This window comes from Saccopteryx leptura, chromosome 4, assembly GCF_036850995.1.
Source record: "Saccopteryx leptura isolate mSacLep1 chromosome 4, mSacLep1_pri_phased_curated, whole genome shotgun sequence".
In the NCBI taxonomy this organism is placed as follows: domain Eukaryota; kingdom Metazoa; phylum Chordata; class Mammalia; order Chiroptera; family Emballonuridae; genus Saccopteryx; species Saccopteryx leptura.
Window position 1 is genome coordinate 118543946 of NC_089506.1, and position 24735 is coordinate 118568680.

Genomic DNA, 24735 nt, shown 5'->3' on the forward strand with positions numbered 1-24735 from the left:
TCCCAAGTAACAGTGCACCAAATCCTCCTAATGGTTCAGGAGACCAGGCCAGCACACTGGGCCTGCACTGTCCTAGATGCAATGTCAACACCAGTCCTGAGAATGTCCCCAAGCTGTCAGGTCCCCACCTCGGGAGACCCCATGGACATCATCCTTCACACTTACCCTGACAGTGGGTCTGTCTGAACCACTCAGAGGCAAATGGGGTGGTCACACACAGCCTTTATTCTGACCTCCCCACCTCCTGGGTCCAAGTCCACATCCCGACAACAGAGCAGGCTCAGGAAGCACTCAGAAAGACCCTCTTGCGTGCAGTGTTGGTATAGGGGTGCCAGCGCCACTCTACGTCTGCCGTGGCCTCCTGTTCCAATGTGCCAAGGCGAATCATGTACACTGGTGGAGGGGAAGAGGGGCATGGTCACCTACACAGCCAGCACTCCCCCCCACCAGACCTGAGTAAAGCTCCAAACTCACACTTCAGCTCAAAGCGAGGCCCGACCTCGGTCAGTTCCACGTTGCGGTGGTTGGTCTTCCTGTACACATGGTGCCTGGGATCAGGGCAGACAGGGCAGGAGTGAGAGGAGGCAGGGAGCGGCTACGGGTCAACAACACATAGTACAGGGACAGAGACCAGGATACAATCCCAGAGTCAGCCCATGGACACACCGGAAGGAAATGTAGTCATCCTGGTTGGCAAAGGTGATGACCCGGTGACTGTCATCCTTGGGCACAGGGAACAGGTAACGAAGTATGTCAGAGACCTAGGCAGAGGAAGGAGAGCAGGGAATGCCCAGCCCAGCACTTCATAGCCCCAGCCCCAGCCCCAGCCCCAGGACCCTAGACTCACCCGCTTGCCTAGGCGGGAAGAAAATCCATGAATGATGAGGTGAGGTTTGGCCTCTGACATGGTACCTAGGTCGGGGATGTCGTGCCGCATGACCACGTTACACAGTGTGAAGTAGGCAGTGGGACCGAAGGGCAGGTGGCTGACAATGAGACCCACTGACAGGGCCAGACAAGCTATCAGAAACTGTGTCTGCTCTCAGGAGGCCACCCTGCACCCGCTGCTCCCTACTCCCAGCCTTACCAGGCGTGCCTCGATGCTCGTGGACAACCAGCAGGTCGGTGACTCCATTGGCTTTGCAGGCTCGCACCAGTGCCCCTACCTCATGTCGGCCACGGTTCATGCGCTGGGCACCAGGAAAAACCAACTTCAGCTCCTGCATGTGCACACACACTGCTTAGGACCTGGACCACCGGTACCTGAATTGTCTTCCACTCCCTGCAACTGGTACCTTGGCAAACATCTTGAGGCGGGAACTGGGGTCTCGGGAAGTAGTGATCATGACCTTGGGGTCCTCAACCCCTGCCCACCGATATTCATCATCCACGTGGCTGGTCACACCTGTCAGAGGAGCATAAGGGGCAAGCACGTGACACTGTCTTGGGAAGTGAAATACTAACTTGGGGGCAGTCAAACCCATCCAGAGCTGTACCATCTGACAACACCCTCAATGATAGAACGCTCTACACCCACACTGGGCAACAGGGTGGCCCCACGCCACACTGGCTGCCAACGTAAGTACAAATCAGGAACTGAACTTTTAAATTTAATTTCAGTCATTTAAGCTGTAGCATCACACAGGACTAAGGGCTATCATGTTAACGTAAGTCCAGATTCTACAAAGGCCAAAGGTAACAGACACCTCTCTCTCATAACCAGTATATATGTCATTTGTGTTTCCTTTCACATTTGTTGACAAATACAATGAGTGAAACATACGGGTGTCAAGGAAGTGCTGAGAGCTAGGCAAACAGCAGTGAACATAACGGACACTGTCCTGTCCTAGCAGAAGCCATATTCCTGTGAGAGGCACAATTAACAAAGCCGAGTAAGCCAGGCAATACCACATGTCTCTAACTAGAATTAGGAGCATTGAAAACGTGCTCCTTTGAGATGCCATTGGTGCAAAACCATGAGGACTCCTGGGGGACAGTTCCAGAAACAGGAGTCATGGGACCTTTCTTCAAGGTACCTGTGGAAGCTAATGGGCTCAAGAGCAGGAATGGTAATTGGCCCAAAGTGTTGAGAAAAGTTACCTTCACCACCAGCATCATCAAACTCCAAAGAACCCTGTAAGGCCAGTGCCTCCCTGCGTAACTCGGTGGGGATCAGGCGGTTCTCTGCAAGGGAAAGACAGGGGCGAGTGAGACACACACACGGAGCCCTCAGTGAACACCAACGCTGTGGTTTAGAAACCTTCACAAACTTGACGGAAAAAATACCTGCCTTACTCCTTTCTGAGCAGAGATGATACATGATTATTGAGGGGTGGGAAGTGGGAGACTATTTCTGTCTACATGCTACCCTGCTAGCAATGGTTACAGGAGACTTAATTTTCTGTGGTTCCTGAGTCTCATGGGTTGATGGCTTTAGACTGCTCTTTCTGTAAAAAGGTGGGTCAGAAATCCTGAAACCCTCTGCCAACAAAACCTCTGTTCACGATTTCACGATGCTCTGGTCAGAGGTTTCCTCTGTGAACTGAAGCCTGACCTGGCAGAGGCTGGGCTGTAAGAATGTGCATCTTGGGAATACAGAACTGACCATGAGTGTACCCCTGGACCCAACACTACTAATTGTGCCCTGGAGGAACTCTTGCACATGGAAGATACCAGAAGGAAACCTCCACTATACTCAACAAATTTTAGGAGCAATACTGAACAAAAACATAAAGTTGCCAAAGAACACATACAACCTGATAGCACCTTTAAAACGAAAACTCAACAACATAAGCTAAGGATACAAATAAGTGCTATGTAAGCACAAAGAAAAGCAAGGAAACAGTTTCTTTTAAAACAATATTCAGTACTGTAATCGCCTAAGCTGTGGAAAACATCCTTAAATTGACCATTTCCCATTTATGCTTAACATAAACGTGCACACATAACTACAAACACTTCATATATCTAAAACCTAGGAATGTCAAAGTGAATTTTAAATAATCACAGATACTTGCGTTGGTGTACCCTTAGATAGAAAACAAAGCTTCACCAAGAACACAATAGTACAAGTATATATGTCATTTCTAATTGGCATGTGTGACAGCCTCTTCATTAGTATGGCAACTGAAAGTGGGGAAAACAATGAAAGGTTAGTCCTAATTTACGACGGAAATAACTAACAGTTTAAAAACGCAGGGGACTTGTGATACCCATAAGAAAATTAGATATGCCTCCTACCCTGGACTAAAGAAGGTGGCAAGATGAAAGCCACCGGGATGGGATGGGGAACGTCTATAGGACAATGGTGAACATCTTAAATGTGAGAACTAGACGTCAACAAAATACTAACAGACACACCGTAGAATCTAGACATTGCGACATAAATGACAAATAATCGTCATACAAAGGGAGATATGCAAGCTAACAGGAAGACTCAGAGGAGTATTTGCAAGCTGACAGACTGTACCTTCAAGCGCGCGCCGTACCTTCTCCTTCTTCTCCTGGGCCGCGCGCTGCGCCTCTTCGCGGGCCTTGCGGTACAAGTACTCGCGGCGGAGGCGGGCCTCCCGGCGCAGCTGAAGAGACGGCGGATCTGGTCGTCACCCTTCTCTCGCCACGCAACGTCGGAACCCCGGGGACCGCCACCCCTGAGCCCGTGGACCACATCCCCAGCCGCCCGCCAACCCCCAACTTCCCAAACAAGAGCCCCGACATCGTTACCATCCTGGGCACCGCCTCCACGTGAGTCCAGGAAACGCTGCGGCCGCCACCTGCGCTACGCAGCCCTCGCTTCCGCCCTTAACCAAGAAGGCGGCTGAGGCTTCACTACACGCCGCCGCGGTTACAAGGACCTCTAGTAAGATGGCGAGCAGATGATGGGACTCACAAGGCCATTGGCCAGTCCGGAGGCGCATGCTCACTGGAGTAACCAATAAGCGGAGGGAGTGGTCAGGCGGAACTACTGGCGTTAGTAATAACGCCCACCGTTGGCTTCACCATCTGTTACTGCTATGCAGGATGCCCAATTTTAAGGTGACGTACCGATAAAATAGGCAACGGCGGCTCGAAATAGTGCAGCAACTGTAAATGCAGCAGCATGGTTGACCGTAGAGTCGCCTTCCGGGCCCTTCTGGAATTAAGCTTAAAGTCTCCTCTCCCTTGAGAAAGCTGGTACGCCTCCTTCCATCACCACAGCGACAGCCCTGTTTTTGAAGTAACCACACACACTCTCGCCGACGTTGCGGTGGGCCGGTCCGCTTTGCGCGCTGTCCGCAGAAAGCCGCTACTGAGTCCCAAGACGCTGCTGCCCGAAGGTCGCTTTCCCTTAGAAGCAGTGCCCCCTCCCCCCACCCCGCAACCAAGGCTGGGAACGCCCCCCAGAGGTGGGCCTCGCGAGCCCATTGGCTTCACTTCCGGCACGGTGGGCGGTGATTGGACGACCCGGTTCCAGACCAGAGTGTGGAGGGCCCATGGCGGCAGCCGACGTGCGGGCGGAGCTGGACTCGCTGCTTCTGCAGCTGCTCGGGGACCTAGAGGAGCTGGAAGCGAAGCATTTGGCGCTGAACGCCCGGGTGGAGGAGGTGGGGCCGCGGGCCGGGTGGGCGGACGGGGCGGACCGGACGGGCGGGCGCTCGGGCCCACTGCTCTGCTCTCCTCAGGGTTGGTTCTCGCTCTCCAAGGCCCGCTACGCCATGGGCGCCAAGGCGGTGGGGCCGCTGCAGTATGCCTCGCGCATGGAACCCCAGGTCTGCGTCTACACCAAGTGAGGAGCTTTGCGCGCAGCGGGTGGGCGGGCGCGCTGGCCGGGCCCGTCCCAGACCCTCCCTCCCCTCTCGTTCTCCAGCGAGGCGCAGAACGGACTGCAGCAGTTCCGGATGGGGAGAGCCGGCGCCCAGGCCCCGGAGGACGTGGGGCCGCGTGAGGCAGGTGAGCCGCCCTCCGGCCGGGCGCCCGCGGGTGTCCGAGACAGTGCAGCCGAGGAGATGATTTCATTCGGTGTTGCGATAGAGGAGCGCTGGATAGGTTTTTTAAGCGAGAGGAGGGGAGGTAGAGAAAGAGAGACTCCCACATGTGTCCCGACTGGGATCCACCTGGCAACTCTGGTCTGGGGCCAATGCTCAAATTAACCGAACTATCCTCAGCGTCTGGCGTGACCCTCAAATCAGTCGAGCCACTGGCTGTGGGAAGGCAAGAGGGTGGGGAAGAGGAAGGAGAAGAGAAGCAGATGGTCGCTTCTTCTGTGTGCCCTAAAGGGATGGAACCCGGGACACCAGGCCAACGCTCCCTCCAGTGAGCCAACTGGCCAGGGCCTGCCTTAGACTTTTGTAGAGAGAAGCTGGCAAATTATAGGGGAAGTACTTCCTAGTTGGTGGTGTTTTGCAGTCAGGGGAAGTCTCTGTCAGTTGAAAAGAAAATCTTTATCTGTGTCTAGCTACTTTCAGAGGGACACCTTCAGTCTCAGCTCACCACTTGTAAGATGAAAAATGGGAGCTGGGTGGGGGGAGTCTGTCTGGCCTCCCAACATATTCAGGCAAAATGGGAAAGTTCATTGTGTGCCTTTGTCTAAAGAAAGGTTATGGCCCTGGCCGTTTGGCTCAGTGGTAGAGCGTCAGCCTGGCGTGCGATTCCCGGCCAGGGCACACAGGAGAAGCGCCCATCTGCTTCTCCACCCCTCCCCCTCTCCTTCCTCTCTGTCTCTCTCTCTTCCCCTCCCGCAGCCGAGGCTCCATTGGAGCAAAGATGGCCCGGGCGCTGGGGATGGCTCCTTGGCCTCTGCCCCAGGCGCTGGAGTGGCTCTGGTCACGGCAGAGCGTCGCCCCCTGGTGGGCAGAGCATCGCCCCCTGGTGGGCGTGCCGGGTGGATCCCAGTCAGGCCCATGCGGGAGTCTGTCTGACTGTCTCTCCCCGTTTCCAGCTTCAGAAAAATACCAAAAAAAAAAAAGAAAAGAAAAAGAAAGGTTGCTCATATGTTAGAGAAATTACGGACTGAGACACATTTGAATTCAAAGTGGCGGAATGGTAGTTCCCTTTTTTTAAAAAATGTAGGTTTTTTCAGGTGAGAAGAGGGGGGATAAACAGATTCCTGCATGCACCCAGACCGGGATCCACCCAGCAACCCCTGTCTTAGGCTCCATGCTCCAACCAACCAAGCTTTCCTCAGCACTTGGGGCTACCCTCAAACCAATCGAGCCACTGGCTGTGGAAGGGAAGAAGGAAGGGAAGAGAAGCAGATGGTCACTTCTTATGTGTGCCCTGATGGAGAATCAAACCCGGGATGTCCCTATACCAGGTCCACGCTCTATCCACTCAGCCAGCCAGGGCCAGAACAGTAGTAGTTCTTTATGTTAAGCTATCTTATGGAACGTAAAAGGTTGGGGAGATTTCCCAACCATCAGTGTTTTCTGAGACCATGAGCTCAGAGTTCAACACTGTCACCAGGAACACAAAGGTCAGGTAATGACTCCAAATCTCTACCCTGCTTTCTCCAGCTCTGCGTAGGCGCAAAGGCCTCTCTAGGATGCCAGAGCCGGAGTCCTCAGCCCCCCGAGACCCTCTGAACTGGTTTGGAATCCTGGTTCCTCACAGCCTGCGGCAGGCCCAAGTCAGCTTCCGGGAGGGTGAGTGGACCCTTCCAGTCAGCCATGGGCCCTGAGCCAAACTCAGACCCTCTATCTGCAGGGAGTGGTTGGCATGAATGCCGGGGCTGTGATTAGTCTGCCAAGGGCTTTGCAGGTTTTCTTCAGTGCAGACTTGTTGCATGCCTGTTGTTCTTTCTGAAAGCATTTACTAGGTATTGGCAATGGTCTGAACTGGTGATAGGTACTGGGGATACAGCAGGAAATGGAAGGGAAAAGTATCCCTAATAGGATGTTATATTGTTGAGGGGGGGAAGATAACCTGCAAATACATAATGGGAATTATAAAAAAAATAATACGGTATGGTGGGTGGAAAGGGACAGGAATGAGCTTAGGGAGCTGTTTTGTGAAGGGTGTCTGGGAAGGCCTCTTTGAAGAAGGGAGCTTTGTGGGTTTTCAGGGGAACAGTGTTCTAGGCAGAGGGGCCAGCCAGGGCAAAAACCTTGAGTCAAGATTGTGTCTGGTGTGGCAGAAAAGAGGCTAGCAGGCTGGAGTGCAGTAGGTGCAGCAGAGACTGCCAGGAGCTGAGATCAGAGGGATCTGGGCCCAGGTGATTTGAGGGCTTTGTAGGCCCTTTTGAGAACTTCGGGAGGAATGGGGTGGACTTGCAGCATGACGGGAATCCTGTGGATCCTGGACGGGAACAGACAGAGCAGAGGGATTAAGCAGGTGCCAGGAAGCAGCTAGGCTTCAGATGCAAGTGGGGGAGTGGGTAAGTGGTGAAAACTTACATGTTTTGAGAGTACAGCACCCCAGAATTTGCTTACAGATCAATTTGGGGATAAGACAAGGAGAGTAGTAAAGGATGAGCCTACAGTGGCCAGCTTGGAATCCTGGGAGGAGGGAGCTGCCCTCACCTGGTGTGGGAGGACTGCCCAGCAGCAGCAAAAGGATGTCAGGAGTTGGGGGTGGTTGTGTTCCTAGTGCTATGCAGTGGAGACTCTCAGCGGGCAGTTGGGCACATGCCTCCGGAGTTTGGAAGAGGCCTGAGCTGGAGAGAGTCCTGGGAGCCCACCATAGAACTCCGGTGTTTAAATTCCCAGATTGCTGAAACAGATATAGCATTAAAGCTGAGGTGGGATAAGATCATCAGGGAGTCTCGAGTGTGGACAGGAAGTGAGGAAGAGGAAGGGGAGAGACCATCAGAGGAGACATAAGCAGCTGTGAGGCAGGAGCAACACCTAGAGGGGGAGGCTTCCCAGAACCCACAAGAAGAAAGTGTTTCCTGGATGGAGTTAATCAGATGTACAGTGAACTCTGCTGCTGGACAGGTAGGCTGAAGACAAGGCTGGCCAGTGGGCTGGGTGGTATGGAGGGTCCAAACAACTTGGCAGCAGCCATTCGGCAGAGGCATCAGGTGAAAGCCACCTCGAGATGGGTCCAGAATGTGAAATCCCATTGGGGCAGAGAAAACAGGATGGAAGGAGTAAGTGAGGGACTGTGATAATGGAGGGAAGAAGAATGGAAACAAGGACATAAGACATGTAATGCTTTGTGGACTTTCAGTTCCTACTGGATGGTAGAAGGAGGTCGAAGGAGTCCTTTGAGGAGGTGACATTTTAGCAGAGATCTAAAAGAGATGTGGGTGTGGTCCAGGGAGGTTTGGGGCAGCATTGCAAGGCTGTACCTGAAACGTGTTAGAAATAGTATGGAGACTAGAAGCCTTTACTATCCCTGGGGCTGTCCAGAGTCCCTTGAGTCACATGTCATGCTACAGACATCATGGTGACAATCTCTCCCTTTCCTCTAGGCCTGCAGCTGGCTGCAGACATGGCCAGTCTTCAGGTCCACATTGACTGGGGTCGAAACCAGGTCCGGGGGCTCCAGAAGAAACTCAGGCAGCTTGAGCTCGAGGCCGCCTGACCTGTGGCTACCCAAGAAGGCCTGAGTACAGCTTTTCTTCACTGTGGCTGCTTTACCACAGGCCTTCTTCCTTCACAGATTATCCTTGCCCCTGTCACCACCACCACCCCCGGCTGGTCCCTCCCCTCCTAAAAATTTCTCCAGTCTGCATGTTTCCAACTTTGTTAGTTGTGAAAATTTGAAGAGGCAAACTAATGTTCGAAGTCTCTACTGTGAAACCACTTCCAGTGCTTTTCCTAGGACACACTCATGGGGAGGGTCGCAGCTGCTAGGTTATTTCATTCTGGGGAACAACAGCAAACTTGTGCATAAATCTTGGCAGATAGAAGACTGCCCAGTTAGTAGTGGAAGGATGAGAAGTGGGTGCTTGGTTTCACTAGAGCCTCAGAGCTGATTGTGATGGAGCAACAAAACCATACACAGCTAACAGACCAGGAGAGAATGATTCCACGTTGATGAAAAAACAACAGCTATATACGTGGGTAGGTTTGAAGCCAAAAAGTAAAGATCTGACCTGTATTTTCAAATAAAATAATTCTAGGAAGAGACTTGCTGTTTTTTCTTCCGGGAGTAAGGCTGAACCTTTTGTAGTTTGTTGAGAGGCCAGTTGTATTTCCTGTCCTGGGAACCCTGTGCCCTACCTTCATTTTCCTGCTGGGTTGTTGATGCTTTTTGCACTTTCTAAGGAGCTATTTCTTATGCTTGGGGAATATTGGTCCTTTGTTCATAATGTGAGTGATGTTACTATTTTCCCCAGTTTGTTTTCTCACTCTGCTTATGATGGTTTTTTTTAAAAAAAAACCTTATTGTAAAGTTAGTTTTCTTAATAGGGTTGAATTTGTCAGCTCTTTTATGATTTCTGGTTCAGGATTGTAATTGATGCAATGATGAAAGAACTCCCATTTTTCTCCAGAACATCCGTGGTTTAGTTGAGACATGGGGTGAGTATTACGTGCAGCTCCGTCCTTCCTGTGTAGGTCCACATACGGTGTTGCTCATTACCCTTCCCACTGACTCAAGGTACCGTCTCTTTGGTTTAATCCTAGTGAGTACCGTATTGTTTCATAGATCTTACTACCAGTTAATTATACACAGGTACCACTTTTAATTCTTGCCCTTTAACATACACTGCAGTTGCACTAGAACAGATTTGCAGTTGGATTAAGGGAATCTTTTCTGTCTTTTTTTTGGCCATGTTGAGCTCAAGGTGTCAGTGAAAAATCTAATGGAAGCACTCACAGGAAACCCCATGACGAGAAGACATCCTGCCCACATACAAAGGTTGAATTTCAGGACAAAATTCTGCTTTACACAAAGCACTAACAGTGAGGTTTAAAGGGCAGAATAAGTAAAAGGTAACATTCTGGTTTTTACTTTTCACAGAAAAGAGCTCACATGGAACCCCCATCCTGGGTGGGGTCCTTTATGTTGATCTTAGATGTCATTTGATGTCAAGGTCAAGCAATAGCCCCCACTTCATTAACCCTTTGAAGTTTCGGGTGTGGCCATGCTCATGAGGTGGGGTGTGCAAATATACATGATAGTGACAAGCCACACTTAGCCATGAGCCAGGGCCCCAGGTCAGGGAGACAAGACTGCCTGCTGGCCAGGAGAGGCCTAGTCAGGACAGATTTGCACAAGGGCGGAACAAACTATGGTGTGCAGTCCTCTCTTGTGGGTACTGCTGACTCAAGTGATGTAGTGCATTGAGAACAAGGCTTCTATGACCCCTGCCCCCCTTGCAGTTCCCATATGGTCTAGCAGTTAGGATTCTTGGTTGTCACCCCAGGGGCCCAGGTGTGACTCTGAGTATGGAAACAGGAAGGGGTTTTCATTTTGGCTCTCCACTGAAATGCCTCAGGTCTCTGAAATCTGGAGGAACTGATGCCCTTGAAGCTCCGGGGCCCATTCTGTTTTTTGATTGAAGTGTCAGTTTTCGGCCCTGGCCGGTTGGCTCAGCGGTAGAGCGTCGGCCTAGCGTGCGGAGGACCCGGGTTCGATTCCCGGCCAGGGCACACAGGAGAAGCGCCCATTTGCTTCTCCACACCTCCGCCGTGCTTTCCTCTCTGTCTCTCTCTTCCCCTCCCGCAGCCAAGGCTCCACTGGAGCAAAGATGGCCCGGGCGCTGGGGATGGCTCTGTGGCCTCTGCCTCAGGCGCTAGAGTGGCTCTGGTCGCAACATGGCGACGCCCAGGATGGGCAGAGCATCGCCCCCTGGTGGGCAGAGCGTCGCCCCATGGTGGGCGTGCCGGGTGGATCCCGGTCGGGCGCATGCGGGAGTCTGTCTGACTGTCTCTCCCTGTTTCCAGCTTCAGAAAAATGAAAAAAAAAAAAAAGAAAGAAAAAAAAAAAGAAGTGTCAGTTTTCATCACATCATTAGCTAATTGTCAGTAACTCAATTTTGTTAGCTACTGCACACATTATAGATGTCAACAATATTATAAATGTTTAAATATTAAATAAGCATATTTAAAATATTTAAGACAGATGTCACTCTTGGTAGAGGCAACCCCTGCTGGGTTCTCGAACACTCCTCTGGGTGGGCCATGGGGATGGGAGAGCAGTGCCAGCACCGCCCCTCTCTGTACAGATTGCCATGAGGGTACAGCACCTGAGGGACTGCAGAGGGTCAGAGGTCAATTTAACTTTCTCTAGTCTGTGGTGGGTTCAGTTACCCTGTGGTCCACTAATTAGAGTTCCTATTTTTCCTCCTTAGCAATCCAGGCTTGCCCTTTACCCCTTCATGAAAATGGCTGCAAACTTTTAAATAACCCCTCTTCCCTGCCAGGACCCCAGCCCACTTCACCCCAGTTGGGGTCTTCGCCACTGGGGATTCAGTCTACTATATATACCCACACAAAACCACTCACATAACAGGAAGAGACATTAAAGTATGGGTTCAGAGTAGGAATAAAGCCTAAGTAGATGACAAAGACCAAAAGAGAAATTAGAAACGCCTCTGCTCAAGGCATCAGCATTCATTCTCCCAAGACCTGACCAGAGTCCACAGCATTGGGAGTAGGTAGATGCAAAGATGATGGGCCTGGGTACCCCTCAAGTTCCCAGAATTTTGCCTGGGTGGGGAACATGCCCATGGCAGATAGAATACAAATTGGTGCAATTACTGTTGGGAGCAGTGTATAGGATTTTTAAGAAATTAAAACTGGAACTGCCTTATGACCCTTTCAGTTCTCATTTCCAGAATCCCATTGGCAGAGTTCAGCCCTGTCCTGGGTGAACTACATTCCCCATTTATCTAAGGACTTTGCCTCCACGTGTCCTTGACCTCTCGCTGAATCTCAGGCTTCTGGTACCTAATTGTACAGTGGGTGATACAAGAAACTGCTAAAACTTGCACTCAGCCAGGAGGCAGTCCAGTCTTAGCTCCCTGAAGCTGTGGGGGTGCAAGAGTAACCCTTGGCCATTCTCAAAGGGTAGAGCACTCCAGTGCTCTGCAGGTCTTATGCTCCACAGCTAGTAAAGGATCTCCTGACTTGCCCGTGAACTAAAGGAGACAGGCTTGGCAACTACCAGAGGAGGACACAGATGTGCAGTGAGTCAAAGCTCAGGGTCTTGAGAACAGGCAGAGTCCTGCTACTGAGCTCGGGTACGCAGTCTTGCCAGCCTGTGGAGCCAAGGCTTGAAGGCGTCCCATGAGCAGGCTCCTCCTACAGGGGTGGGGCGAAAGCCTGGAATTGGGCGGAGACCCGCAGCTGAGTAAAGGTGCTCACCCCTGCTCTCAGGGCCAAGCATAATGCTGCTCGCGGGGGAAGGGGGGGGCAAAGGCCAAGGCCACCGAGGCTTGTACACCCGAGCACGTGATCACAGCCACTCCCATGAAGGAGAGGTGGAAACCACAGCAACAGCCCCAGTGGCAGGCACCAGCAAAGCCCATACACGAATGCCCTAGGCAGCAACAGCAGAGGGGGTGGAGGGCCTGCAGACAGACCACACCTAGGACACACAGAGGCCACACCCAGTGGACTCCAGTGGCCAAAACCTTCTTTTACAAAGATAAAACGAGAAGGCAGAGAAGTGCAACACAAAGGAATCGAGAAATCCCCAGAAAAGGACTTGAATGAGTCAGATATAACCAAATTACCAGATGCAGAGTTTAAAATGACGATTGTTAGGATGCTCAAAGATATTAGGGCCTGACCTGTGGTGACGCAGTGGATAAAGCATCAACCTGGAAATGCTAAGGTTGCCGGTTCAAAACCCTGGGTTTGCCTGGTCAAGGCACATATGGGAGATGAAGCTTCCTGCTCCTCCCCCCCTCCTCTCCCCTCTCTATAATGAATAAATAAAATCTTTAAAAAACAAAAAAAGATATTAGAACAACAATAGATGGTCACTACGAACACCTAAATAAAGAGAGAGCAAATATAAAAAAGGACATTGAAATAATAAAAAAGAATCAGTCAGAAATGAGAAATACAATATCAGAAATGAATAACACAATGGAAGGAATTAAAAGCAGGATGGATGAAGCTGAGAATCGAATCAGCAAGTTAGAGGACAAGATAAATAAAGACATGGAAGCAGAGCAGAAAAAAAAAAGAGACTCAAAAAGTCTGAGGAAACTCTAAGAGAGCTCTGTGACAACATGAAGAGAAATAACATCTGTATCATAGAGGTTCCTGAAGAAGAAGAGAAAGAACAAGGGATGGAGACTTTGTTCAAACATATCGTAGCTGAAAACTTCCCTCAAGGCAGGAAAACATCTCACAAATTCAAGAAGCACAGAGAGCTCTATTAAAAAGAAACCCAAAGAAATCTACACCAAGACACATCATAATTAAAATACCGAAGCTAAGTGATAAAGAGAAAATATTAAAAGCTGCTATAGAAAAAAAGACTATCACCTACAAAGGAGCCCCTATAAGGATGACTTCTGACTTCTCAACAGAAACACTTGAGGCCAGAATGGAATGGCAAGAAATATTCAAAGTAATGCAGAACAAGAGTACTTTAACCAGCAAGGCTATCATTTAAAATTGAAGGAGAAATAAAAAGCTTTCCAGACAAAAAAAAAATCAAGGAATTCATTACAACCAAACCAAGGCTGCAAGAAATGCTAAGGGGCCTGTTGTAAACAGATCAAAGGAGAAAAAGAATATAGCAAAAGAGGAATACAGTTTTGAAGAATAAAATGGCAATAAACAATTACATATCAATAATAACCTTAAATGTAAATGGATTAAATGATCCAATCAAAAGACATAGGGTAGCTGCATGGATAAGAAAACAGGACCCATACATATGTTGTCTGCAAGAGACACACCTTAAAACAAAAGATGCACATAGACTAAAGAGAAAAGGATGGAAAAAAATATTTCACACAAATGGAAATGAAAAAAAAAGCTGAGGTAGCAATACTTATATAAGACAAAATGGACTTTAAAACAAAGACTATAGTAAGAGATAAAGAAGGTCACTACATAACGATAAAGGGAGTAATCCAACAGGAAGATATAACCGTTATAAATAGCTACGCACCTAATATAGGAGCACCTAAATATATAAAGCAGACTCATGGATTTAAAGGGCAAGATCAACAGCAATACTTTAATAGTAGGGGATTTAAATACCCCACTAACACCACTAGATAGATCCTCAAGAAAGAAAATTAACAAAGAAAGAGCAGACTTAAAGGACATACTAGATCAACTCAATTTAATAGATATCTTCAGAACCTTTCACCCTGAAACAGCAGAATATACATTCTTTTCAAGTGCTCATGGTACATTCTCTAGGATAGACCACATGTTAGGGCGCAAAAGTGGTCTCAACAAATTTAAGAAGATTGAAATCATATCAAGCACTTTCTCTGACCACAATGGCATGAAACTAGATATCAACCAAAACAAAAAAACTGAAAAATACTCAAACACTTGGAAACCAAATAGCATGTTATTAAATAATGAATGGGTTAACAATGAGATCAAAGAAGAAATTTAAAAATTCCTAGAAATGAACGATAACAAGTGTACATCAACTCAAAATTTATGGGACACAGCAAAACAGTCCTAAGAGGGAAATTCATAGCATTACAGGCATACCTCAAGAAAAAGCTCAAGTAAACAACTTGACCCTGCATCTAAAATAACTAGAAAAGGAACAGCAAGTAAAGCCCAGAGCTAGTAGAAGGAAGGAAATAGTAAAGATCAGAGCAGAAATAAATGACATAGAGGTTAAAGAAACAATACAGAGTATCAATGCAACCAGGAGCTGGTTCTTTGAAAAGGTAAACAAGATCAATGAACCTTTAACCAGACTCACCAAGAAAAAAAGAGAGAGGACTCAAGTAAGTAAAATTAGAAATGAGAGTGGAGAAATAACAACTGACACAACAGAAATACAAAATATTGTAAGAAAATACTATGAAGAACTGTACGCCAAAAAACTAGACAACCTAGATGAAATGGACAAATTCCTTGAAACATAATCTTCCAAAAATTAAGAATCAGAAACCTAAACAGACCAATTACAACAAATGAGATTGAAACAGTTATCAAAAAACTCCCAAAAAAGAAAAATCCTGGGCCTCATGGCTTCACAAGTGAATTCTACCAAATATTCAAAGAAGAACTAATTCCTATCCTTCTCAAGCTATTTCAAAAAATTCAAGAGGAAGGAAGACTTCCAAGCTCCTTTTATGAGGCAAGTATAATTCTGATTCCAAAACCAGGCAAAGACAACACAAAGAAAGAAAATTATAGGCCAATATCCCTGGTGAACTTAGATGCTAAGATCCTCAACAAAATATTAGCAAACCGGATCCAGCAATATATGAAAAAAGTCATACACCATGATCAAGTGGGATTTATTCGTGGGAGGCAAGGCTGGTACAATATTTGCAAATCAATGAATGTGATTCACCACATAAACAAAAAGAAGAAGAAAAACCACATGATCATTTCAATAGATGCAGAAAAAGCATTTGATAAAATCCAGCACCCATTCATGATCAAAACTCTCAGCAAAGTGGGTATACAGGGAACATACCTCAACATGATAAAGGCCATCTATGACAAGCCCACATCCAACATCATACTCAATAGGCAAAAATTAAAAGCAATCCCCGTAAGATCAGGAACAAGGCAGGGATGCCCCCTTTCACCACTCTTATTCAACATAGTTCTGGAAGTCCTAGCCATAGCAATCAGACAAGAAAAAGAAATAAAAGGCATCCAAATTGGAAAAGAAGAAGTAAGACTATCATTATTTGCAAATGATATGATATTGTATATAGAAAACCCTAAAGTCTCAGTCAAAAAACTACTAGACCTGATAAATGAATTCAGCAAGGTGGCAGGATATAAAATTAATACTCAGAAATAGGAGGCATTTTTATACACTAACAATGAACTGTCAGAAAGAGAAATTAAGGAAGCAATCCCCTTTACCATTGCAACCAAAAAAATAAAGTACCTAGGAATAAATTTAACCAGGGAGATTAAAGACTTGTACTCGGAAAATTATAAAACATTGATAAAAGAAATCAGGGAAGATACAAATAAGTGGAAGTGTATACCATGCTCATGGTTACGAAGAATAAACATCATTAAAATGTCTATATTACCCAAAGCAATTTTTAAATTCAATGCAATACTGATTAAAATACCAATGACTTCCTTCAAAGGTATAGAACACATATTCCAAAAATTTATATGGAACCAAAAGAGAACATGAATAGCCTCAGCAATCTTGAAAAGGAAGAATAAAGTGAAAGGTATCACACTTCCGGATATCAAGTTATACTATAAGGCCATTGTACTCAAAACAGTCTGGTACTGGCATAAGAACAGGCATATAGATCAATGGAACAGAACTGAGAACCCAGAAATAAACCCACACTTTTATGGACAACTGATATTTGACAAAGGAAGAAAGAGCATACTTTGGAGTAAAGACAGCCTCTTCTACAAATGGTGTGGGGAAAATTGGACAGCTACCTGCAAAAAAATTGAAACTAGAGCACCAACTTACACCATTCACAAAAATAAACTCAAAATGAATAAAAGACTTAAATGTAAGCCATAAAACCGTAAGCATCTTAGAAGAAAACATAGACAGTAAGCTCTCTGACATCTCTCGCAGCAATATATTTGCCGATTTATCTCCATGGGCAAGTGAAATAAAAGACAGGATAAACAAATGGGACTATATCAAACTAAAAAGCTTCTGCACAGCTAAAGACAATAAGAACAGAATAAAAAGACAAACTACACAGTGGGAGAATACATTTGACAATATGTCTGATAAGGGGTTAATAACCAAAATTTATAAAGAACTTGTAAAACTCAATACCAGGAAGACAAACAATCCAATCAAAAAATGAGCAAAAGAAATGAATAGACACTTCTCCAAAGAGGACATACAGATGGCCAATAGGCATATGAAAAAATGCTCAACATCACTAATCATTAGAGAAATGCAAATTAAAACCACAATGAGATATCACCTCACACCAGTCAGAATGGCGCTCATCAACAAAACAACACAGAATAAGTGCTGGCAAGGATGTGGAGAAAAGGGAACCCTCCTGCACTGCTGGTGGGAATGCAGACTGGTGCAGCCACTGTAGAAATCTGGAGATTCCTCAAGAAATTAAAAATCGAACTGCCTTTTGACCCAGCTATTCCACTTTTAGGAATTATACCCCAAGAGCACCATAGCACTGTTTGAAAAGAAGAAATGCACCCCTATGTTTATGGCAGCATTGTTCACAATAGCGAAGATCTGGAAACAGCTCAAGTGTCCGTCAGTGGATGAGTGGATTAAAAAGCTTTGGTACATATAAACTAAGGAATACTACTCAGCCATAAGAAATTATGACATCGGATCATTTACAACAACATGGATGGACCTTGATAACATTATACTGAGCGTAATAAGTAAATCAGAAAAAACTAAGAACTATATGATTCCATACATAGGTGGAACATAAAAAGGAGACTCAGAGACATGGACAAGAGTGTGGGGGTTACGGGGTGGGGGGGAGGAGAGGGAGGGGTTTGGGGGAGGGGAGTGGCACAAAGAAAACCAGTTAGAAGGTGACAAAAGACAATTGGACTTTGGGTGATGGGAATGCAGCATAATCAAATGTCAAAATAACCTAGAGATGTTTTCTCTGCACATATGTACCCTGATTTATCAATGTCACCCCATTAAAATTAATAATAATAAAAAAAGCTTGGGGTCTTCAGAATTCTATGGACAATGTCATTATTGCATTTACTACGGTAGATACAAAGAAGTGTTCCAGGAAAAGGAAGTGACTTGAGTAGGTTCACACAGTGACTCAAGGCAAATCTAATATTTCCCGTAATATTACATTTCCCTACACAGAGCAGAAAACCCAGAATGATACAGGCACAAAGTCAGTAATTCTGTCATTGTCATGAGGGAGAGCTATGGATATGGACAATCCATAGTTAGGGTGGACGTAACTGCCCTCCTTAACAGGAGGCCATTATCTGTCTTTCTGCCCTATCTCTTATTGGAATCCATCCTCAAGACTTTGTCTTAGTGTCAGAGACTGCTGGATGAGCAGCGCTGAACCATGTCCACATTTCAGGTTATGCGGCATCACCACCTAACTGCCTTAATTTCAGCAGTACATTACTTACTACATATGATTGCAAGTATTACTGGGAGGATGCTTAACTTGGAGAGACTACACTTTTTCACATGCTAATTCAGGAAACCAGAGTTCTTCCACCATATGCCTTCTCCATCCCTAGCACACCAATGCCTTCTGCATCTGTCAGCAGAAGTGGATAGACCTTGGAGAAATGTATGAGGGAGAATAGAATTTCACAGGCTGGGTCCGCAGTGGTACATACCAGTCTACTTCCTCTTGCATTGATAACTTAGGACACGATTGTGTGGCCTCAAGGGAGGCTGGGAGAGGCAGTGCAGTTGTGGGCCTTGAGAGATAAAATGTTCTCTGCCTCAGTGAGTAACTCATTCAGATTCATCGTGATTTTCAAATGAATAATGAGTATTTACCATACACTCACCTCCATCTGGAGAGCTGAAGTGTGATTTGACTGAGGATAGTTGTCCTAGAAGGAAATCCACAAAATAAAGATGATGAGGCATGGTGTGGTGTGCCTGGCATCCTGGGAGAAAATGCAGAAGGGCTTTGGAAGTTCAATGAACAATTCTAGATTTGAAGGCTGCATGCAGATCACTGCAGGTGAGGCCCACATTCAAAGGGGGGGGAAAAGATGACAGCAAGAATGATAGAAGCAGATCACTCATGTGCAAGGTTTTAGAACACATACTATGTAGCAATGAAACATATTCTGGAGAGCTTATTAGGAATGGGATAATTGCTTACATAAAGTGAAAAACTGATGGAGAATTAGGATGGTTCCATTATTAAAACATTCAGCCCTGGCCAGATGCTTGATTGATTAGAGCAGGAGTAGTCAACCTTTTTATAGCTACCGCCCACTTTTGTATCTCTGTTAGTAGTAAAATTTTCTAACCACCCACCGGTTCCACAGTAATGGTGATTTATTTAGTAAGGAAGTAACTTTACTTTATAAAATTTATAAAGCAGAGTTATAGAAAATTAAAGCATATAATAATAATTACTTACCAAGTACTTTATGTTGGATTTTCGCTGTTTGGCAGAATAAATCTTTATAAAACAACTTACTATAGTTAACTCTATCTTTTTATTTATACTTTGGTTGCTCCATCCACCATGAAAGCTGGAATGCCCACTAGTGGGCAGTAGGGACCAAATTGCCTACCACTGGGTTAGAGCATCATCCCGATGTGCAGAGGTTGCTGGTTTGGTCCCCATTCAGGGCATATACAGGCACAGAATGATGTTCTTGTCTTTCTCTATCTCTAAAGTCAATAAATATTTTTTTTAATTTTTATGAATTTAGATGGCTTTATACAGATATATTGAGTTGTAATATTCAAATTAAAAAATATTTTGATACAGTCAGGAGATTTCATAAAGATTCTTTGGTTGTTTTGCCTGACTAGGCAGTGGTGCAGTGGATAGAACGTCAGACTGGGATGCGGAAGACCCAGGTTCAATACCCCAAGGTCACCAGCTTGAGCACGGGCCCATCTGGTTTGAGTAAAGCTCACCAGCTCGGACCCAAGGTCGCTGGCTCGAGCAAGGGATTACTCGGTCTGCTGTAGCCCTACAGTCAAGGTACATATGAGAAAGCAATCAATGAACAACTAAGGTGTCACAATGAAAAACTAATGATTGATGCTTCTTATCTCTGTTCCCGTCCGTCTCTGTCCCTATCTATCCCTCTCTCTGACTCTCTCTCTGTCTCTGTAAAAAAAAAAAAAAGATTCTTTGGTTGTTTTAATATGATTCTTAAAGCAAGTACACAGATCTGTGATGTAAACAAGTTATTTCCAACACTTTCCGTCTATTTGCTGAGCTGTGACGCTGGGCTTTACACAGGTGCCAATATCTATTCCCTGAAATATTGCATTTGCGAACTGGCCTATGTTTTTCACAATGAGAAATGCCAAGACAGTGATTTGTATGGAATGCACCCCATAAACATTGATTCTCACAGAATGTCACTCAGTTTCCAGCAAGCCTGGGAAGATGTCTCAGTTCTGTAATGGCTTCCATAGCTGACACAACCTGAGCCCTGAAGGGTTTATGCCATTTATCAGTTGGCCCCAAGGGGGCAGTGCTTGTCTGTATGGGACAGTGACTCTGCCTTCAAGGTTTCTTTTTAATTTTTTATTGAATTTATTAGGGTGCTGTTGGTTAATAAAATCTTGCAGGTTCAGGTGCACAATTCTACAGCATATCTCTGTACACCGTATTTGGTGTTCATTACCCCAATCCATCACCATTCATCCCCCTATACCCTCCTCCACCTCCCCCCAGCAATCACCACATTGTTTATGTCCATGAGGGTTTTTTCCTTTTTCTTTCTTTTTTTTTTTTTTTTTTTGCTCAGTCCTTCCACCCTCTTTCTCAGACCCCATACCTGACAGCTGTCAACAAATTGTTTTTCAAAATCTTCCTTTCTGGCTTTAATAATTCAAAGGTAACTGCAATTAGAGGTCTGAAGTTAAAAAAAAATATCAGAGTCAAGTGGTTACAATGTTAAATAATAACATTCCAATACACTAAGATTTTACTGGATTAAATGATAAATAAAGCCAATGAGGGGAAAAAATTAATTTTTAACCATGATCAAATGATAGGGTCAAGATGAATATTTTCAACCTAATACTGGTACATCTTTTTTTTTTTTTTTTGACAGAGACAGAGAGAGGGATAGATAGGGACAGACAGGCAGGAAGGGAGAGAGATGAGAAGCATCAATTCTTCATTGTGGCACCTTAGTTGTTCATTGATTGCTTTCTCATATGTGCCTTGACCGGGGGGAGGGGGGCTACAGCAGAGTGAATGACCATTTGTTCAAGACAGAGACCTTGGGCTTCAAGCCAGTGACCTTTGAGCTCAAGCCGGCGACCTTATGCTGAAGCTAGTGAGCTTGTGCTTAAGCCAGTGAGCCTGTGCTCAAGCTGGCAACCTCGGGGTTTCAAACGTGGGTCCTCCACATCCCATTCCAACACTCTATCCACTGTACCACCACCTAGTCAGGCCAATGCCTGTACATCTTGATTTAGCTTTCTGAATTAGCATCATCTACTTCTTGGCAAACTTGATAAACTCTTCCTGGGGCAATGTTTCAGCTAAAAGAGTAAGAAACTTACCAATTTGTAATAACTCATGTTCCTACCATAACACGAAAAAGAAACATCACAACTAGCTCTGGCCAGTAGCTCCATCAGGTAGAGTGTCATCCCGATATGCCTACATTGCAGGTTTGATCCCCAGTCAGGTCACATACAAGAATCAACCAATAAATGCATAAGTCAATGTCTTGCTCTCTCTTCCTCTCTCTAAAATCAATAAATGAAAATTTAAAAGAAGAAATACCATGTCTGCCAAAAACAAAAATTCTACTAAATATGTCAACCAAACACGCTACTTTTTGAAATGAGCAAAAGCAGCTTCAATTTTCAGTTGAGCAATTATTAGGAAATGTAGAAGGTGGCACATATCCTCTTACATACAGACATCACTGTCAGAGGTGAAGACACTGTCAAGGTTCTGATTTCTTTCATTATAAAATTAGGGAACTGGGACTAATTTTACTTAAAGTTCCAATGAAATTATTTCATTTTGTCCAAGGCTGAAAAGAAGTCTTTGCCTACATGCAAGCACGTAAGCATAATTCTTACAGCAATGAGATGAACCAGGTTGCATTTCGTCTTTAACTTAAAAATCGGGGGAAATTACTTGACCCGTGGGCTCAGTTTTCTCACCTATAAAATTGGATAACAATGGTAGTTATCATGGTTACCACGAAGCTGCTGTGATGAAGTAACTGTTTAAACAAGTGCATGAAAGTCAGTAAGCTGTTGTGGACTGTTAATGGTAGGAAGCCATTATAGATTCGAGGCTTAGCAAAAGGCTAAGTTCTCCCCCCTCCATCTCCATATTTGGCTTTGATGCTGAATATTTGCACCCACTCCACTTGCTTCCTTGGGTTGCTGGAAGCAATATCCATGCCCTTCCTCTGACTCTTTGTTTGTTTCAGATGTTTGTAAATTTCACTAATGTATCCTGTTTTTGCCTTGGGAGAGTTCCTGTTTTAGCCTTTGATGTGCAACTTTGTATCAGGGTCCTTGATTTGCATAGGTCTATATAATAAAGCGAACTGGGGCTATGACTCACTCAGATACTGCCAGGCAGTTTGAGGAGTCCTCCCGGTCCCATTGGTTTTGTTTTGACAAAGTGTGTTTCCTTAATTCCGCACCGTTGTTTGGAGCCGCGCTGGTCCGCGGCAAGTGGCGCCCGAACAGGGACTTGAGTATGAGTATGAGGAAACTAAAACTGAAGGAAGGTGACGGAACTCCCCAAAGTGAAGTGCGCACAATGAGTAAAGAAAGTTTTGGGGGACAGTGTAGTTGGGAGTAAAAGAATATGGGACAGATAGGGTCAAAAGTAAGGGACCTTTATGTAGGAATGTTTCCGTATGAAGACAAATCATTGTCTGAAGAGTATCAGGGTGAGCTGGAAACAGAGGGATGTGAATACGAGGATAACTTGGATTCTGAGGATGACAAGGGGGATGAAAAATCCGTGGCTGCCTTAGCCGCGGGGCCTCCGCTGCCCTCAGCTCCTTCCTACATTCAACCCTCTGCTCCTCTGTTCCCTTAGCAGGCTGATTACCAGGCTCGAAATGTAGGGGAAACAATAAATGATGGCTTTACCCATTTTCCTGTTGTAGAAATACAGGATGATATGGGGAGACTAGTGCGAGAACATGAACCTGTACCTTGTAAAACTCTGAAAGAGCTTAAACTTGTTTGTGTTCAGTATGGGCCTACTGCCCTTTTTCACTTGGTTTATTGGATACTATTAGGGCAAAGGCTCTTCCCCCAAATGACTGGAAGGTGATTGTTTGTGCTTGTCTCTCCGGGGGTGATTATTTGCTGTGGAAGTTGGACTTTCATGAAAGGGCTGTTGAGGTAGGAGAAAAATCTCAGCATAGTCAACCTGAGCCGCCAGTTACAGCAACTATAGAATTTGAGAATGGATAGGAGATTCAGGTATTAGGAAAGTTATAGCTTTTCCTGTCCTGATCTGATTTTCTTTAATGTTTTGGCTATGATCTTCTGAACTATTATTTTGTTTCTTTCTTGTTCTTTGCCTGGAGATTGAGGTGGGGGACCTGTGTTGGATCTGACTATGGAAAATATCCCAGCAGCTGCCAAGAGCAAATTTTCTCGGGGAGATTTTATTTAGTCACATCCTTCAGTCCCTCTGTCAGAAAATATCAGGCAGGCATCTTTCTAATCTGGATGTGCTCTGAAATCCCGGGTTTCTCTCTGGTTTGTCTGGTTCGTCTAATTCTTGTTTCTGTTTAGTCTTTGTTTAATGTTGTCAAAATATGTCTGTTTTCAAGGCCTGAATTAAGGTTTTTTTGCATGCAAAAATTGGAAATGCTGGCTCTAATATTTAGAAAAAATGAAATGTTTTTAGAACTTGTAAGGAGCGCTCATTTAAATTTAAATAGAATAGAATGTAGATCCTTAAGACTTACTGATTTGGATAGTGCATTGTGAGGTGTGTTCAGAGTTAGGAGCCAAATAGTAACTTAAGTATTAGGAAACTCCTGCAAATCTTCTTTGTCATGCTCTTTTTACTTTAAATTTTTTGAATACTGATGTACAGGGTCATTCAGCAGCAGAGAGACTCTGGAACCCTGCAAGGAAAGCCTTCCCTGAAGTGCGATGGAGGGACCCGCTCACAGGAATCTGGCAAGGGCCAGACCCTGTTCTCTTATGGGGCCGAGGATAAGTGTGTGTTTTTCCTAGGTCTGCTGAAGCTCCTCGGTGGATCCCTGAACGACTGGTGAGACACCATGATTCTAGATGAGAGACTCACTTAACAAGAGCAATTGTATGAGGCTTATTTTACTATGCTCTCTTCCCTTTCTCAATTATTATTATCTAATTTTTTTAATGTTTTAGATCATTTTATTTTCCTGCTCCATTGCTTGAAAAGAGGGCGAAAAGGGGGCCTGATTTGGGTATTGCTGAACAGAAATCTCATACGGCCGTCCTGAGATTTTTCAAGAGAGATCTCTGTTTAATATATATCCTTATTACGTTCCTATTAGGGTAGCCCTACTTAAGATCAAGCAGGCCATAGTTTAATCTCTAAAACCCCGGGTTTCACTCTTGATTTTGTGATTGTATGTGAAGTCTTTGTTTAATGTCTAAGTGTTTTTGTTTATAAGGCCTGAATTAAGTCCTTACATGAAAAGTAATGATGATAATAGTTTTGGAAGTGCCGGCTCTAGTATTGAAAACAAAATGGGGATAATTTCATTTCCCTATATAAATATAATTTTGTTTGGAATAAATAAAGCGCGCTCATTTTGGATCCAAAAGACTTGCTGGTTTGGCCAGGCTGCTCCAGGCTGCAAGTGAAAGGCTTGAAGCAGCATAGATTTACATAATAAAAGTGTAAAGATTTTTTTTACTATAGGAGAATAATGAAGATCCACTGGGATTTTTCAGTTTTGATATGTACTCTTTAAGGTGCCTGTTAATTAATATTAAGGGGGTGTTTTGATAAGTGTGGGAATGTTGCTTGAAGGTACATTTACTCTATTTTTGTTAAAAGTTAACAAAGTC

At 45.2% G+C, this 24735-nt stretch overlaps 2 protein-coding genes across 5 annotated transcripts; one reads left to right on the top strand and one right to left on the bottom strand.

Annotated features, from left to right (window-relative positions):
* Positions 1–204: 204 nt before the first annotated feature.
* On the bottom strand, positions 205–4307 carry IMP4 (IMP U3 small nucleolar ribonucleoprotein 4). 4 transcript variants are annotated; one of them, XM_066381086.1, is made up of 10 exons: positions 4045–4307; positions 3724–3922; positions 3470–3578; positions 2101–2184; positions 1296–1405; positions 1088–1220; positions 848–912; positions 667–722; positions 475–548; positions 205–393 (listed from the first exon to the last, which is right to left on the bottom strand). In XM_066381086.1, exons 2-10 carry the CDS (start codon positions 3724–3726, stop codon positions 281–283), a joined length of 747 nt encoding a protein of 248 aa, XP_066237183.1. In that variant the 5' UTR covers positions 3727–3922; positions 4045–4307; the 3' UTR covers positions 205–280. The 4 variants fall into 4 exon arrangements, with proteins under 4 accessions (XP_066237183.1, XP_066237181.1, XP_066237180.1 ...); XM_066381084.1 differs by having other exon boundaries at positions 667–761; positions 4045–4305; XM_066381083.1 differs by having other exon boundaries at positions 848–1002; positions 4045–4305.
* A 122-nt stretch (positions 4308–4429) lies between these two features.
* Positions 4430–9046, top strand: CCDC115 (coiled-coil domain containing 115). The gene is made up of 5 exons (XM_066381087.1): positions 4430–4583; positions 4662–4765; positions 4847–4929; positions 6492–6620; positions 8390–9046. The coding sequence occupies exons 1-5, from the start codon at positions 4473–4475 to the stop codon at positions 8500–8502; spliced, it is 540 nt and encodes a 179-aa protein (XP_066237184.1). The 5' UTR covers positions 4430–4472; the 3' UTR covers positions 8503–9046.
* The last annotated feature ends 15689 nt before the right edge of the window (positions 9047–24735 follow it).

What these genes read in the sequence shown, in the direction of transcription:
- IMP4 (XM_066381082.1), bottom strand. An exon ending in TGATGATGCTGGTGGTGAAG is followed by an intron (nt 1,406 to 2,100) that starts GTAACTTTTCTC and finishes CTCCTCTGACAG; the next exon opens with GTGTGACCAGCCACGTGGAT. An exon ending in GCCTCGCTTTGAGCTGAAGT is followed by an intron (nt 394 to 474) that starts GTGAGTTTGGAG and finishes CCCCTCCACCAG; the next exon opens with TGTACATGATTCGCCTTGGC.
- CCDC115 (XM_066381087.1), top strand. Translation starts at nt 4,473, where the DNA reads ATGGCGGCAGCCGACGTGCGGGCGGAGCTGGACTCGCTGCTTCTGCAG. An exon ending in TGAACGCCCGGGTGGAGGAG is followed by an intron (nt 4,584 to 4,661) that starts GTGGGGCCGCGG and finishes TGCTCTCCTCAG; the next exon opens with GGTTGGTTCTCGCTCTCCAA. An exon ending in CCAAGTCAGCTTCCGGGAGG is followed by an intron (nt 6,621 to 8,389) that starts GTGAGTGGACCC and finishes CCTTTCCTCTAG; the next exon opens with GCCTGCAGCTGGCTGCAGAC.